General features: G+C 38.5%; 1 protein-coding gene across 3 annotated transcripts in view; it reads left to right on the top strand.

Moving 5' to 3' along the window:
• The window catches only part of ARHGAP15 (Rho GTPase activating protein 15), a 325,074-nt gene that overhangs the window by 40,362 nt on the left and 267,645 nt on the right, over positions 1-17,067 (top strand). For all 3 annotated transcript variants that reach the window (XM_085584122.1, XM_085584123.1, XM_085584125.1), the window contains 3 exons: positions 6,631-6,705; positions 9,873-9,934; positions 11,201-11,288. In XM_085584122.1, the coding sequence (XP_085440248.1) occupies positions 6,631-6,705; positions 9,873-9,934; positions 11,201-11,288 (225 nt within the window). The remainder of the gene's footprint in view (positions 1-6,630; positions 6,706-9,872; positions 9,935-11,200; positions 11,289-17,067) is intronic.

The following is a 17,067-nucleotide window of genomic DNA, read 5'->3' as shown; positions in this document are numbered from 1 at the left end:
TCTTTCCTGGAATCGATGAGGATTGTATTTAATGCAATTAAAGCATATTGAAGCTTAGAGACTGGGTTCCAGTTTGATTTCCAGTTGGAAATCCTCAGGATTAGAGGCAGCACAGCTGTTGGTTCCTTTGTGATGGTTGGATCCCCAGGTACACGAATCCGAGTGACCCTCAGTCAAATTTAGAACAGCCCTAGGATTTCTTGAACACATATGGGTGGTAAGAACCTTTTGTAGCTGTCTCTTCTTCTACATAGGCTTTTGGCACTTCTCCTACTCCTGAAAATGCTAAAAATGAAGCCAGCTACATCAGCTGGGACTCCCTCAAAGCAAGGATCAATTGGACAAATTTCAAAGGCCATTTGAGTGACTAGAGAGGAACAAAAGGGCTCCCACTCTAGGGAAAAATCTGCTCCTGGGAAACAGCAAGACATTAATGGAGAAAAGTACTAGGGAAGGCTAATTCTTGCACTTAAAATATTAGCCCAAACTGGATGCCCCAAATTTAGAACACCCCCCCAATAATTTGGGGAAAGAAGGAAACATAGTTTCAAACAGGCTCTGCTTTGTAATCAAACTCCTGATTAATGATTCTCTGATCAGAAAGAATGAGCTCATCTTAACACTGAGCTGAAATTTAAACTAGGATCTGAGTAATTATTTTGCTATTCTTTCATGAATGAAGATAAATGGAGATACTCCCCTAGCAGAGGCACCGTGGTGCTCATCTACAGCAAGTCCTGAAGCCAGGGAGCAGCACGCCCATGTGGTTATAGTGCCTTGATAAAAAATACCCACCTTCACAGGCTCGGATACAAAGGAGGACCCTCGCACTGTGGGAAAGGTCTATAGGATTCTGATTTATAAGGGAGCAGGAGGTCAAGGGAAGCAAAACCATTATCATTATTTTCAGAGGCTCCGGAGAAGTGAGCTGAGTGTAGAGGGCAGTGTGCTCAAAGGGAGGCACGCAGGGCGAAGGCAGCACAGCCCTGCTTGCTGCTTTTTCTCTTCCCCCCGCCGATTTCAGGCTGCAGATTCTGCTGAGAGTATGTCATATGTAACATAGGCCTGTGAGGACTGTGAAGTGGTTTTCTTATTAAATGATGCATGGAGAGATTATCTGGTCTGTAGCCAGCACACAAAAGCTCCATCCATGCAAGTTCCTATTCCTGAGCAAAGTGTTCGGTCACCTGCATGGTAATGAGTTTTCAGGAGCCTGGGGATGGAGGGTGAGGAGAAAATCTGGGCTGGTGGGGGCAGGACTGAAACTGTATTTTGTATCTCTCTCTCCTGCAAGCCTTGGAAAAAAGGTATAGAGACCTGATACCATATTATACTACCTTTAGTCTCATTATCTTTTTTCCTGAAGAAGCCTCTTCGAGACAAGGAAGGGGGAAAAAGAAAACACAAACCATGTGGTTCTAATGTAATCCTCAGGAGAATGGTGTTAGCAGCAAGGCAGGAGTGCAGTGGCTGTGGGCAGGGAGCCCACTGGGACATGCAGCATTCCCCAGGGCTGGAAGGGGTCTTGTGCTGAGAGATGGCACAGCTCAAACGCACTGGGAGCATCTGCAGCAGTGTGGGGGAGGAATGGGAGAGTTCTTGCTGTTTCCTGACATCCTCTATTTCTTGATAATGGATAAAAATTCCTTATCTGCTGAAATGAAATTAATAGAATTGAATTCATAGAATAGTGTCTGGCTTGGAAGGTACCTTATATGCCATTCAGTGCCACCCCCTGCCACGAGCTGGGACACCTTCCACTATCCCAGGTTGCTCCAAGCCCTGTCCAACCTGGCCTTGGACACTTCCAGAGATGGGGCAGCCACAGCTTCTGTGGGCATCCTGTGCCAGGGCCTCACCACCCTTGGCTGTGGGAGGGATTTCTTCTTGACCTATAACATCACCCTGTCCTCTGTCACTTTGAAGGCTCTCACAATTTTGTTGTCATTAAATGCCCTTGAAAATGACAAAGGGGCATCTCTGAGTGGGGAAGGCCTGTGGGATTTTTCTCAGTGCCTTTCACAGCTGACATGAAATCATATCATAGCTCAGTTATTTCCAAATAATTTCTGTAGATAACGATGGGCTTGCCATGCTGCCCAAGATTGAATCTTGAAAACAAGTCACTTTTGAGCATGGCAGTGAGTGAAATGTTACAGGATTCTCTTTGCCATTGCCATTGCATAGGTGTCTTTCAAGGGACATGGCCATTAAGAAATGCTACAATAGATTTCTGTTAAGTTTCTTTATCTAAGCGATTATGAGCTGTCACTGCAGTTTGGGAGTGACTGGGAATGAAATGACCACAGACATCACTAAATCAGGTGTCACCCCTCCTTTGCTGTTGAGGGAATGGTTTCCATGAAAGTTTATGTGACTAGTTTGTACTTTTATTGCAAAACTTTCAAGCTGCCACCAGTAAGTTCGATCCTGTAAAGAATGGAGTGTTCTGGCCCTAATCCAGAAAAACACTTAGGGCCACTGCAGAGTGCTTTGCTGGACTGGGTCCAGAGCAGAGCATCAGGCAGCAGTGGGGCTCAACAGTAGGGGATTTCTCTCTTTTTTTGGTTATTTATAAAGGAATCTCCACGCACATGGTTGCAGTGTCGGCAGGATGAAACAAAACAAAAGCTAGAGCCCTGAAAAGAAAGGTCAAACCATGAACAGCATGAAAGGGTTTTGGTAGAAATCTATCAACCCCTCCATGAGAACCTTCTCCTTGGCAGAGCAATACTGTCAATGATGGAGAAAACAGCAGGTAAGATGCCAGTTTAGAGCTTCCCATCCAAAGCAGAGCTCTGTTGGACCAGGTGCTGCTTGTTTGAGAAAACCATGGTTTTCCCAGGCTACTTGTAGATGGTGTTTGTGGATAAATAATCTGTGGTGAATAACTTACTTGACAATCTTGAAAGCCACCTAGAAAGGTCATACAATTATCTTAATTACTTAGGGATACAAGTGAATTCAGAATGACATTTAAGGAAATAATTAATTGTCTGTACTTTGCACTGGAGCAGCATTTTGAGTAATGCTGGTCCGTTTTGTTAGGTTTGGTTGAAATCAAAAAGAAGTCTGCTGCATCTCGTTGACGAGATAAATTAGGTTAGAAATATGCCTGTAATGGGAAATAAAAAACAAATGGATCCTCCAAGTTTCTTTTTAAATCAATGCCACACTGTGTGAAGAGAGTAGTGCTGACTTAGCCATGATGAATCCCCGGAAAAAGAGGGAGAATTTAAAGAACAAATGGGAACACAGAGAGAAATTAAATGAAACATCAGGTTCCTGTGTTTTACCTCCCTGTTCAAGCAGCAGCTGTCAGATGGTTGTCCCTTCACACTGGGGCACCAGGCACACGGAATGTAGGCTTTGCCTTTGTGGGAAGGATGATGACGGATTAGTGCTTAGATGCTGAAATAACTCTGGTAGGAGATGGATCCCCTTTAGCTAAGGGGAAGGGGGGGCAGCTCAGGCTGAATTTAACAAAACCAGACTTGCCCACAGACTTGCAAGCGCTCACAGAGTGGATTTTTAGTGCTGCAGGTGACATTGTTGCTGACTGAAGAATGTTCATCAAATCAGAAAACTGCTGATAAGCTGCCTTTCCCAAAAAGGGATCTCACGAACTTCTCCTGTAAATCTTTGCCTTTCATCATACCCTGGGAGGTGAGGTGGAGGACTTGTGACAGATATTATTTAGGTTTTTCTTGATTTTATTAGGGTAATCAAACGGAGCTGTGGAGGAAAAAAAAAAAAAAACAACCTCAACCTCTCTCCTCTATGGTCTATCTATTAAAAACTGAATAAAGGAATGAAAATAACAAAGCCTACACCTCCCTCTGAATATTTTGGTGCTTCCTTGAAAATTGTGAGTATATTGGCCATCTTGACTGCTGTCACCCAGGTTCTGCTTTCAACTGGATTTATCTTAAGGGAAGTGATGTAGCTAACCCATTCACTGATATTTGTAAAATATATTTAAGACCAAGTTTCTGTCAGCCCTGCTGGAATTTTATCAAATCAGTCTAAAAGAATATATTTCCTCTGATGATACTCATCCTTTTTTTCAAGTTGTTTTGATTAATTTTCTCTGAAGTTCTATTTCTAAACCAAAAGGCTGGTAGAAATCAGTAAACTAACTTCTATTGAAGTTCCATTAATTCCACTTGTGAGCCAAATATTTAGGGTGTTTTTCCAGAAGAGCTGGATCTTGGCTTACATAATTGTGGATTTTGGTTGCATATCTGTATCTAGGTTCAGACTTTGGAGCATCACGACTTTGCGTGAGATTGCACATTAGTGGGCTACCAAGAAGAAACACCTTTTTAGCAAAAGTATCAAATAATGGTGTAAGAGGTTTATTCTTTCCCTTGCCTTCATGCAGTTTTCCCTAACATTTCTTCTTTACATACACAAAGAGGTTTCTTAAAGGACATAGTACCATCCACACCTGGAATTTTATTTTCCTTAGTTGATTTATATTTCCTGGAAATCCCAAATAGTGTCCTTTAATTACACCACCCCAACAACTTTCTAGGCCTACAAAAAGAGGACTTTTTGCTCATTCCTTCATTCTGTTGTGGATGGATTTAGGGCTCTGGATAAATTCTTTTTTAGAAAGTATCAAACGTGAGCATTTCTTTTGCAAATGCTCTGATTGCTGAACCAGAGAGCGGCCGAGAGCTCAGCTTGGTGCTCCACAGTTCACAAAGCTGCACACAGGGCCCCCAACAGCCACGTGGGGCTCCTGGAGAGAGCAGCTGAATGTTAAAGCAGGCACTGTGGAGTGGTGGTGTGCCTTGCCATTTAATCTGGATGAGTGAAGAATATATTTGAGAAGCCATCGCCGGGCAATGCGCTCTGCTCTACGTTAAGGAATAATTAGGATGTGGGGGATCTGGGTAAAAAAGAGTTCCTGTGATCTAGACCTGAATAGTTTAGCTATATGTCTCGGGCACTACAGAACCTTCAGAGTTGTCTAACAGTAAAGATAAAGAAAAAGATAAATGGAATTAATTTATTTTGAATTTATATACATGTCTCTGCCTGCATTAATATTAAGCTCCATCCAAAATCTAAATAGAAGGACTGTAATCTTAGAAGTTCTCTCAATAGCATCAGCAAATCATTCTTGTTTACCCTACATGCTAATAAAACAGGAACATGACACTCCTGAAAACAAGATTGCAAAATACAGAAAATGTGGTCTGACATTTTTTTTCTCCCCAAAGGAGGGACTGCCACTAACTAAAGTATTTCTTATGAAAGCTCGATTGCTTAAGATGCAGAATATTAAGAGAGAAAAACACTTTAGGACACAGCCATGTCACCAGCTGTTACTCACCCTTAATGAAATTGTTAAGTGATATTCTTCATAAATAGGTCAGAGAAACTTTTGAATTGTGAAGAATGTTTTATCTCTTTCTTTGAAATGTTTGTATTAAATTTAGAACTGGTAATTCATTAAGCTCATTAGCTCTGGCTAGGAGAGTAGAGCAATATCTAGGATATAGATTTCAAGGCTTAAAAACCTTAGTGCTTACAAATAAACATGAAAGCAATGTGTGGAGAAAAAATATGGGATCATAATATGTTTAACTGTTTTTTGAGCGTGGCCCTCTGGATTAATTAAGAACATTTTCTATATTCAGACACTTGAATATAAACAGAATACATTATGACTTTTGGTTAACTCTCTTTTAATAGGGGAAAAGAGAATGCATTATGATGAATACAGTGGAAACTAGTTGAGACTATATTTTGTTGTTTGCTTTGTGACTTGAGCTAAAAGAAGAAATAATCACTGAATTTTACAGGACCTCAGCTTGTAATTATATATTTTTTGATTGATACTGAATTTAAACAGTAAAAGTTTAATGTGTGTGTATATATATATACACACACTAGCACACACTTTTGAGTGATCTGTTTTTTTGTTGCAGATTTTCAAGGAAATAAAATGCTATTGAGCTCTACCACATGCTTGATTTGTGAAGTAACTTTTATTTTGTTTTAATAGTTTCTGGTATAAAGCAGTAATTTTTCAGAATTAAGTCACAGTTAATCAACTGTGTCTTCCTCAAAGAAAAGGGAGAATTGGAGGAAGTCAAGGACTCGGTATCTGGGAGCAATTGTAGAGTGAGAGTCCAGTATTGCTGTAACTTTTCAGTCAGGAAGACTTTAGAAACAGCCTTTAAAGCAGTTTAAACTTGCTGGATTCTTGTGTGCCCAATTGTTTTCTGGTTTCATCATTGACTTGCTTTTTGTGGCCTTGAAGTTATAATCAGCAGCGTTCCTACTTTTCTAAAATGGCTTTAAGAGCACCTAAGCTGTTAAACCATTTTTGAGGAAAAAAATCCCTATAATTTAGGTTATTATTACCAGCTGATTAATTTTTAGGCAAATTTTCCAATGTGACATGATAAAGAAACACATTTATACCAGGGTTTTATACCACAGTGTGTCAGCTGTATGTTTTAAATACCCAAGGCTCAGAGGAACACCAGAAAGAAACCCCAAACTTCCACCCAGTGCATGCTGTGTGTGCTCTGTCATTCAATGTGTTGGTCCATCTTTACCTGCATGTGTTTGAATCCTGTCTGAATGCAAATATTTCTTCTTCTTTTTCAGCTAAATCGTCACAGAAGAAACCTTTCCCAACACAACTTGACGTTTACAGACATCATCAGTACCCAGGACCCCACAGTAAGAAATTGCTCTCTAGAGCTGATAAATCACTCTGGTTATTTAAAGGGTTTATGACATAATAAATTTATAACAATAATTTATATTAAATTGCACTTGCTTTACTAAAGAATGAATATGTGAGGATTTGGATGCCTCAAGATGTTAAGGGATGTGAGGGACTTTGATTAATCAATAAAAAGTATAATTTTAGAAGGTACAAAGTCAGGCTTGACTTTGCTCTTAATTTGTTGTACTTGACTGAGGTTTCATCTGTCTTAATATTCAATATAAAGGAATGAGATAAAGTCTTGTCCTCTCTTTGCCCTTATTAAGGTGTTTCTAATATTAGTTTTAATTTATATAAGAAATATTATAATGAAATTAAAAACAGGAAATTCTTGACATTAGAAGAATCTAAGGAGAATGAGAAACATGTTTTTCTGATAAAATGCAATGAATATGCAAATACAGATTCATTAAAGAAAGTTTGGTATAAGCAGTACTGTTACTCACACAAACTTTTTAAGATTAGATACATTCAGAATGTTTGAATTCTGTTTAAGAAAATTATAAAACCTGTATGTGATACAGCGATTATGTTTCCTTGTAGTTTCTAACAATATTAACTCATGACAATGAGAGTCCTTTCTAATTCTTGTTTAGAAACTCAAATATTTACACTATGTACTCTCATTTGTACTATTTTTCTAAATACAATTTAGAAACAATTCAACAAAACACCACAAAATAATTTCATTTTCCTATTTCTATGCTAATTCTTCAGGGCATTTTGGGTCATTTTATCAACCTTCCACATGTTGAAAAGGTGCAGGAAGGGCAGCAGCTTAACAACAGATGATGATATTTATTGAGACAGAAGCAGAATATATCATTAGGATATATTTGGAATTCTTTTCAGTCCAATATCATCCATTTGCAGAAGTGATCCTGAGCTGTCCTAGAAATATTTTCTTGGAAGAAAAGTAGCATAGAAAAGGGGATATTAACAGATGCTAGAGAAGGGGAATGCGACACCCCAAACAAAATTATAAAAATATTTGGGTCATCCTAGTTACATTTTTATTTGACTTTGTGGTAGTTTTTCCATAATTCCATGCATGCCCTTTATATTAATTACAGAGAAAGCTGTGCACAGTATCAATTAGAGGAAGCCATGCTAATTTTAAGTACAGCACCTGTACTTATTCAATTAAAGCAATGTATGTGAAAGGAGTTTTCTTAGCACTGAGAGGGCTTATATTAACTGCAGCTCTTGTAGTTTTTTACTGTTCAGTTTTGAGCCATTTAATTTATAGCAAATGGTGGATTTGAGCTGTGTAATTTGAGTCAGGATATTTTATATACCCACTGTTTGTTAATGGATTTGCTATCCTGGCTGAAGACAATTATAGGGAAAATATGACTGAGCAGCAACATTTTCATCTGGAAGCACATCCACTTCTTAGCTTCCCAAAACTGACAACAAAGGTGATTCAAATCTGATGTTGAAAAATAATATTTTCCTTTAGTCCTGGATTGGCTAAGATAGCAGTTTGGGAAAGTGGTTGGTAAACTTTGAAAACATGAGATTTGGGGTCTGATTCAGAGGAGCAATTAACAACTTGAATCAAGAGCCAGTGCTCCTCCCAGTTTCTGTTTCCAGATGGATACAAATATTAAAAATAATAACTTTTCTCATATGATGTTTGGCATTTCTGGCCCTGGCTAACCACCAAAAGTTTTTTTCCACAAAAAAAAGAAAGTTTAGAATGGGAAGAGAAATATCAAAAATGTAAAGTAAGGCGGGGGGGAAAAAAATGAAGAAGTAGGTGAGGATGGGCATTAAACCTTATTTTAGCTTTGCTAGTTTACCCATCCATCACTAGATAAATAGTGACATAACTCTGCACAATAATCCCTGCCCACTTTCTCTCTGGGTTTTCTGTGGCAATGATATGCATGACAGGAATTTACATGAGATAAGTACAAATTACAGACGAAGCACATGCTGATCCTCCTGTACCCGCTTGAGAATGTCACTTAAATCACTGTCCATGGGCCTACAGGCCTTTCCATAGGTACAAACTGATATGTACACAGCATATCTGTCATTACATGTTGTATATCAACCACAGCCAAAATCTGAGGAAATGGTGAAACATACTACACTGTTAAAATAATGCTATTTTGTACAGACATCAAAATAACAGACATGTTTGATTTAAAAATCCTTATATGCCTATTAAAGCATGTTTTATTGCTATTTAATGGCTTTGCAGACAGCAAAATTCTATTGACATTGTTATGAAATTGCCTTGTGATGCAATTTACTGCAAAGACCATGTGGAGTTTCTAATATCCAAGTCGGGCACTGGATCAGTAGTGTTTGAAAGCAAAACCAGACTCCCTTTTAATCACAGTTTTGTTTCTTTTTCCAATTAGTGACACAGTTTAGACATCCTTAGTTGATGAGACCTGATGAGGTAGAAGATCTTTGGGTTTGGGTGAAAAATAGACATCTTGCTTTCTTCAGTTTTCAGCTTTTTAATATAAATTTATATAGACAAGAATAGCCCCTGTCCCAGCTGTACAATGGGATATTTCAGCTGATTAGAGAGCCAAGGGTCTGCCAGGGGGCCTGGCTTAAAGAAGGTGTTCAGAGAGGTGTAGGAGCGCAAACTGAAATAAAAAAAAAACAAAAGAGCAGGCCTAGTTCTTGCTTTTAATACACCAAAAATCAAGCACAGTGTCAGGACCCGACAATCAAATGTTACATCCCCATACAGAGTCCTTAGTGTGCTGTGTCCCTCACAGGCAGTAATGAAGCTCAATATATAAAGTGATATTTTAACATAATTTACCTTTCAATTTCAAATTCCCTTTTACTCATAGCTAGTAACTTTGCCTGCATTTACATCAATTTCTTATAAATAAATAGAATTGAATAAAGTAAAATAAAACTTGTTTGGGTTTTTGTGGTTAATTTTGTGTGGTAGTTGACTTTAAGTATTGTTCAATTATTGTTTGCAAATATTCAAAAGAATGAAACATAGCAGAAAGAAGAGGTGATCAAACTGAGAATTAGTGGAAAGATGCTCCACACTAGAGAATCTGGATGCATGTATTAAGTGGTTGTATTCTGAATAAATAATGTGCTTATGACAGTCTCTTTTTATTTCTTGCAGGTAGTGGAGAAAGAAGGATATCTTCTAAAAGCAAAAATAGCAGATGGTGGCAAGAAATTAAGGTATAACATGAGTGTGTGACACAGCCTAAAGGGGATCCAAGAGAGCTGGAGAGGGACCTTGGACAAAGGAATGACAGAAAAAGGGGGCATGGCTTCAAACTGACATCAAGCAGGGTCAGATGGGATATTAGGAAGAAATTCTTGCCTATGAGGGAGGTGAGGCCCTGGCACAGGTTGCCCAGAGAAGCTGTGTTGCCCATTCTATCCCTAACTGGGGTCATTTGGTATAAATTGGTACTGGATTTAAGATGTATTCCAAGCTATATTACCATTGAATTCCTTGGCAATCCATATTCATCCAGCCTATCCAACTCATAGGAAAGTTTGTTTAAATCTGCACATAGCACACTTGACCACTTACATCTTTTTACACTTACAAGACCTATTTTAAATGGAAATTAAAAATACAGAAAAATAATATCTGAAGTGGTGCTTACCAATAGATAACTCGTATTCAATAGGTGGAGCTGATCAATAGTGGGTTTATGAGCTTTCCTGTAAATATCAGATGTTATGACCCCTAAATTCAAAAGTTAAACTTGAGCAGTTGATCTAAAAATAGCTTTTTATCAGATCAGATTTATGATTATGTAGTGGTTTGAAACCTGTTATAGACAACAAATATAATAGCATTTTCCTCTGAGTTGAATATTGTTTTTCTGTATCAGGGGTCATTCTTTCACATGTCCATGGGTATTTTCACTTCTCCCTAGCCCCAGCAGTCTGTCAGATCTCTAGGGCTGTACCGTGAGCTCCTGATATTTAATGGTTACTCAAACCTTGCTCAGATATTGTTCTTATCTTCCTTGCACTCGTGTAAACTTTTAATTTAGGGAAAGGAGACAGCATTTGGGACCTTTCAAAATAGACCTGTTACTGAGCTCTGTGTAGTCAGATCTACATTTTTCCTTCTCAGTTTTATTTTAAGTATTGGGTACCAGAAGGGCACCAGCTATTTCAGAGTCCTCTACTTGTGAACTTTGAGCATGTGTGAACAATCCCACTGTTTTCATTTGACACCATGGCAAAAAAGAAACACAAATGGGCTTAAAAATGTGAATGAGTAGAAAGAAGCCCATCAAGCTTTGATAGGTTACATTTTGGTTATAATTAGGGTGGTGCAACTCCATCAGTGTTGATGGAAGTTTGTTGACAATGTTGACTTTAGGCCATTTTTGTTTCTGACATATATATATATTAATATATATAATGTTTTAATAATTAAAAACCAAGTGTAGAAATAAAATATCTTTTACCTCCTGCCAGGAAAAATTGGTCCACCTCCTGGATTGTTCTTACTGGTCGGAAAATGGAATTCTACAAAGAATCCAAGCAGCCAGCGCTGGCTTACCTGGTAGGCAATCAACCATCCCATATCCTCAGTCTCCTGGCAACTATTATTTCAATATAAAAAGTTTGGTGTTTACAGAAGACAAATTTAGACTGAGCTGGCGACTTCAAAGGTTTGAAAGCAGCTGAAGGAAAAATGCCTTGATAAACTGTTAATCAGATGTAGTGTATGTGAAGAAATAGGACACAGCTTGTCCTTTATTAAGAGGTGCATTCCGAGAGTAATTGCAAAGTGAGACAAATGGTGAGTGACTACCCAGTAATGTGAAGGTAACACTTTAAATTAAGGTGCCACTTATAAATGCTTTATTCTTATTTATGAAAATGATCACTAAATGCAGCTACTTCCTCAAATAATGTATTATAAAGTATGTTATAAAATGCATTAGTAATAAATGCTGAACAGATGATGCGATGAGAATCTGTTGCAAAGGATATTGTGAGGCGTAAATTGTATTAAACCATGCATGTGCATCTTTAATACATGAATTTAAGTTGTTATCTACCATCCTATAAAGTGGTTTATACATTAATAAATAATAATAAATTATTTATAAGTGGCACCTTAATATAGGGTGTTACCAAAGCAGAAAACATTATAAGTTAGCAAAGTGATTTTTTATCGCAGTATAAATGTGACACCCACCATATCCCGCTAACCTTCCTGAATATTTCTACAACTCCATCTAATGCAGCTAATGCGATTTCTGTAGCCTGTAGTTACTACAAAGTGAAATTTGCAGGACCTTTTTATTGTGCCCCAAGGAAAGGCCGCCGATCTCCGTCTGGGGCCAAGTGACAGCTCTGCTGCGCGGGCGGTAGCGGCGCACGTCCCCTCAGTGCTGGGCACAGCCAAACCTCAGAGTGGGCAGCAAAAGGGAAATTTGGTGGCTCCGTGACATGGTGGGCAGGGAAGGGATGGGTTTGACAAAGTCCTGTTGTGAAAGGCTCTCAAGGCCTGATCGAACCTGCCAAATCTCATTGGCTTGATGGGTGGCCACAAAGGTGCTCTCTTTGGCAGGAGTCACAAACAATAAGTTATTTTTTCCTGTGGCAGGTGATGCAGACCATTCTTCTATAAAACCTAGATCTATCAATGCCACCTGTCATAAAATCAGCCTTGAAGAGCACCTTTTCATGCCTTATATTTTTTGAGCTTTGTAGACAATGAACCCCAGAACTGAGATATGAAACAATGTAAATAAATAAAGGGTGAAATCTGGCGCTTTCTGCTTGTTTTTGTGCTAGTCCAGCTGGAAAATACAACTTCTCTGCAGCCATGAAATCAGAAAAGCTAGAATATTTTTTATTCAGAATAATGTGTTTTCCTTAAAGTTGATTTTATGTTATTAGGAAAAAGAAAAATATCAAAGGTGAACTTATTAGATCTATTATTATAATTTACTAAGTGTCTTATACCTCTATCTACTACTTCTTCCCTCTCACTTGCAAGTCCTTAGCCAAATTTCAGGGCATAAATGAACTGGTGGAAATTTAACACACAGGAGGCTTGATTTTGCTCTGACACTCCTCAACGTGGTTAAAATCCCCCTTAGTTCTTTAGGGATTTGGATACTAAACTAGACCTACCTGGAGAATGGGGTTTTTGGCCTAGATCTCAAATGGTTTAGCTAAAAAAGTGATGGAGGGTTATGAAACGGGACCTTCTGAGAGGTCAGTCCCTTTCCCTGAAGCTTCAGTGCTCCTTTTATCAGTGAGAGAAAATCTTCTGCCTTCTGTGTTAGGAAGAACACAGACATGCTGAACTTGTGTTTTTCTCATTCTGGGGGAAAAAAAAAGGAGCTTTTTTTGTTTGTTTTATTCCATGCTAGATTTGAACGTTGGGGCTGTGAAGTCAATGTTCACTAGGTGAGAAAAATCTGTTAAAGTTACATTTTCTGTCTGTTGCAGAAAACTTAAATACAACAATAAATAATCAAATTGGGTAAAGCTTGAAAACAACAAGAGCTGTCAGTGTTCATAATCTTATAACTCAATTTCCTAAACTCAAATTTTGCATGTCAAAAAAAGCTAAACTGCCATGCTTATCTCATCTGATAAAGTAAATGCAGTGCTTATTTCCTTTGTAAACCACTTAACCAGATATAATTTTGATACTGGAAAGGGACTAATACAAAAAAAGCTTCATTAGAAGCCATTTGTTTACTGATTTGATTTTATTTTTTCAGTTTTTGTTTACTTTGGAAAAGGGGGAACTCAACCATTAATTAAATAATGTAAGAGAAGCTATGTTCATCCATGATAGTATGAATTGTAAAAAAGCATTTTTATTGTTAGCAGGAAAATGATGTGGCTTAACAAAAAGATTAAAGTTCCTTTGTATTCTAAAGATATTAATCCATTAATTATTAATTATTAAATACTGTACTTGGAGCAAAAATTTAGACTAAGACAGCATCATTAAAACAGGAATGATATTTAACAAAACAAAGGCAGCGGGAGAGAGAGAAATGAGAGCACTTCTAATACCTCTTTTCATGACAATGGGACTCAATAGCATTTAGAGGTGATCTAAAATTCTATTTGTCTAAATCCTTAGTAATGTTTTAATCAAAGAGCTGGCAATATCTAAAAGGTTTTGGTGTTCCTGTGTCGACTGTAGGTGCAGGACTCACTGGGGCAACTTTGTTGTTGCTTTGCATGGAGAGGACTGGGATCCATTGCTTTGCTTTCTGGTGAAGTTGGTGACAAAATCTGGAATTATTGGAAGTAATAGAGCACAGCAGTTAAAGCACACAGAGGAGAGATTCAGAAAATGAGATTGTTTACAAATACTATTGAAAATGCAAGTTTGCATCCCATGTAGCTAAATCATTAGCTTTTGCTGCTGCCTTGATCTTTTGTGGTCCTGGCTTTAATACATTTTTTTTTTTTGTTTAACTATTCTTGTGAATTTGACTAGCTCTTTATTTTAAATTAAGGACATTTTGACCTAAATGAATCACAGCTCCATTCTTCCTTTCCAGCATTTAATTCTATCATCAGTTGGTCTTTCTGACCAAGAAAATGTAGTCAGTTTATTCCTTCAGATAGTTTATTCAGCAGAGGTTGTTTTAACCTCAGGTTATTAGCCCATCTGCAAAGTAATTTAGTGAGTGAAAATGCTGCTGCAATCCATATTCATGTTTAGGAAGATTTCATCTTAGCAGACACTTGTATCAATTTACAGCATAACCCCCTGCAACAACATTGATATAACATAATTGCTCTGACTGCAGAGCACAAAGCAAGGACGTGGAGAGCTCAGGCTTCCCAGTCACCTCAACTTGCTCTCCCAGGGTCCCTGGGTGTTGCATAACCTGGGAAGCCAGCCCTGTAGCAGGGAAATGTTTAGGCCAAAATTAATTTTTCCTGTAGATTTCCTGGAGTTCTGATGGACTTCAGCGGGTGCTCCCCAGGTGTGCAGCAGAAGAGTGATGGGTGGTTTCAGGCTCAGTGGATCTGAAAAGGGAGCTGGGGGTGTTCAGCCTGGAGAAAAAGAGACTCGGGGGTGAATTTATCACTCTCTACAGCTCCTGAAAGGTGGCTGTGCTCAGCTGGGGTTGGGCTCTTTCTCCAGGCAGCACTGACAGAACCACAGCACACAGCCTCAAGCTGTGCCAAGGGAAATACGGGTTGGATATCAGGAAAAAGGTTTTTATGGAAAGAGGGATAAAGTTCTGGAACAGCCTGCCCTGGAAGGTGGTGGAGTCACCATCCCTGGGTGTGTTTAACAAAACCTGTCAGTGGCACTGTGTGCCAGAGTTTAGTTGAGGTGTTGGAGCTGGGTTGGACTCAATGGTTTTGAAGATCTCTTCCAACCTGGTCATTCTGTGAATTCTATGAATGATTTGGCATGAAATTTTCATCAGAAGCTTCTCATTTTATGCCATACTCATGAGTTCATAGACACATTGTGATCAGAACTGATAAATTCTCCAAAGGATGTTTTCATAGAATCATAGAGTTTGGATTGGAAGGGACCTTAAAGATCATTTTGTTCCACTCCCCTGCTGCGGGGACGGAAACCTTTCACTAGACCAGGTTGCTCAATTCATATTTGTTTCCCCTAGAGAAAGAGACTGACTCAAATAATGATTGCACATAGCAGAAGCCTGTTCATCTTTCCCACACCACAAGCCTGCATCCATCCTTTCTGGAGAGAGACATGCACATACTTGTACTTTTCTTCTGCTTATTCTAAAATCTGAGCTGTAAAAAAAATACTCCAGAGTACTGCAACAGCAGCAGAATTGCATTGTGTGTTCACTGGGTGCACAGAAGGGTCCAGCTTCTGCTGTTGCAAATATTTTTGTACAATAATATAAATTAGAGATACTACTGAGTTCGCTATTCCATCTTCTTGCAACACCTCTCTAGGCTTTTCTTTGTTTTTTCTCCCTTCAGTGTTCCATGGCAGTTTTCCTGGGGAAAATATTCTGTAGCCCAGTAATGTTCACTATCAAAAAAAAATATTTTCTGTTTCTTTGTCTACATGTTAATCTTTTCTTTTAATCTCATCATGTGTTTTCAAAATTTCTCAACTATTTCTGCTGGTGGAATAAAGCTGTGCCTCTTTGTTAAAGTATTTTCCAACTCAAACTGTCCTTGTGGGTAATTTTTTTCAAAGAAAGCAAGATTGCCCACTTTGAGAGGCCTGTCTTGTGTGCTCCTGATGGGTTGCAGAGCTGTCTGTTTGGTGCAGATCTGGGCATTGCATGGAGTCCTGGAGATCATCTAAACCTCATAGCCCTATTTATAAAAGTATTGGAATATTGAGAATTCATTCATTTCCTCTACAATTTGAATATTTATTGAATTAATATATTGGTACTTGGGTTTTTTCCCAACTTCATAGTTTTTGCCATGAAAATATTAGCTGACTAAATTTCCCAACATTTTTTTTTTCAAAATCAAGTCTCAATGCTGCAGTTTTGATCTGCTATTAAAAAATTGGAAAGACTAAGCTCTTGTCAGAGGCCAGGCAGGAAATTTGAGGCAGAGGTGGGGAAAAAGAAATCCAAGTTCTTTTCTTCCAGTGGTTTAACCACACGGACATCCTTCTGTTTTGAAGAGTATATTTCTTCTATTAAAAAAAATAATAATAATAATAAAAAAAAGGAACAAAGGCACACAGGACTGTCAGTTTCAGTGGAGCTTAACCATTGTGGTTTTATGGTTTGGCAAATGGAAAGCATAATTACAGTCCCAGTACTGAAAACTTCCAGACACTATGCCTGCAAATCACTTGACCAGGATCTCTTTGCTTCTTTTAACCTAAATAGGTTCTTTTCCTCCCATCTCAAAGGCATCCTGGAGAGCACACATATTTTAGCCTTTAATAACGACATCAGAGAAATTCAGTGAGTAGTTTTTGGAAAGCTGAGTCTGTGGCTGGTGCTGGACTGGCCACTCTTAACTCCATAAAGTCTGTTTTCTGTATCACTAATGACATTTTTAGGGTAACTGTGGCTTAAGAGCAGCAGAGAAAACAGTTGCATCAAGCTGATTAATTAAACTATGTGGGTATCACTCCATCCCCTACCCAAAAGGCAGTTAGTGGTGCTTTTTATTTTAACAGTAGTATTTTTGCTGTTGAGTAGGATGTGCAGCAACCCAATCTACAAAGCCTACTCTGAACTACATGGGCTTTGCCAGAACTGCTGCACAGGCAGTCTCTGGAGAAGTCCCTGGAGAAGGAGCTTCAATGGCAAATGAGGATTATTGTGCTTTACACCAACTCCCAGCAACGTAAATGATACAGGCAAACAAATCTGCTCTTT

The sequence above is a fragment of the Lonchura striata genome, chromosome 7 (assembly GCF_050655825.1).
Source record: "Lonchura striata isolate lonStrDom1 chromosome 7, ASM5065582v1, whole genome shotgun sequence".
Classification (NCBI taxonomy): domain Eukaryota; kingdom Metazoa; phylum Chordata; class Aves; order Passeriformes; family Estrildidae; genus Lonchura; species Lonchura striata.
This window is presented reverse-complemented; position numbering and strand designations above follow the sequence as displayed.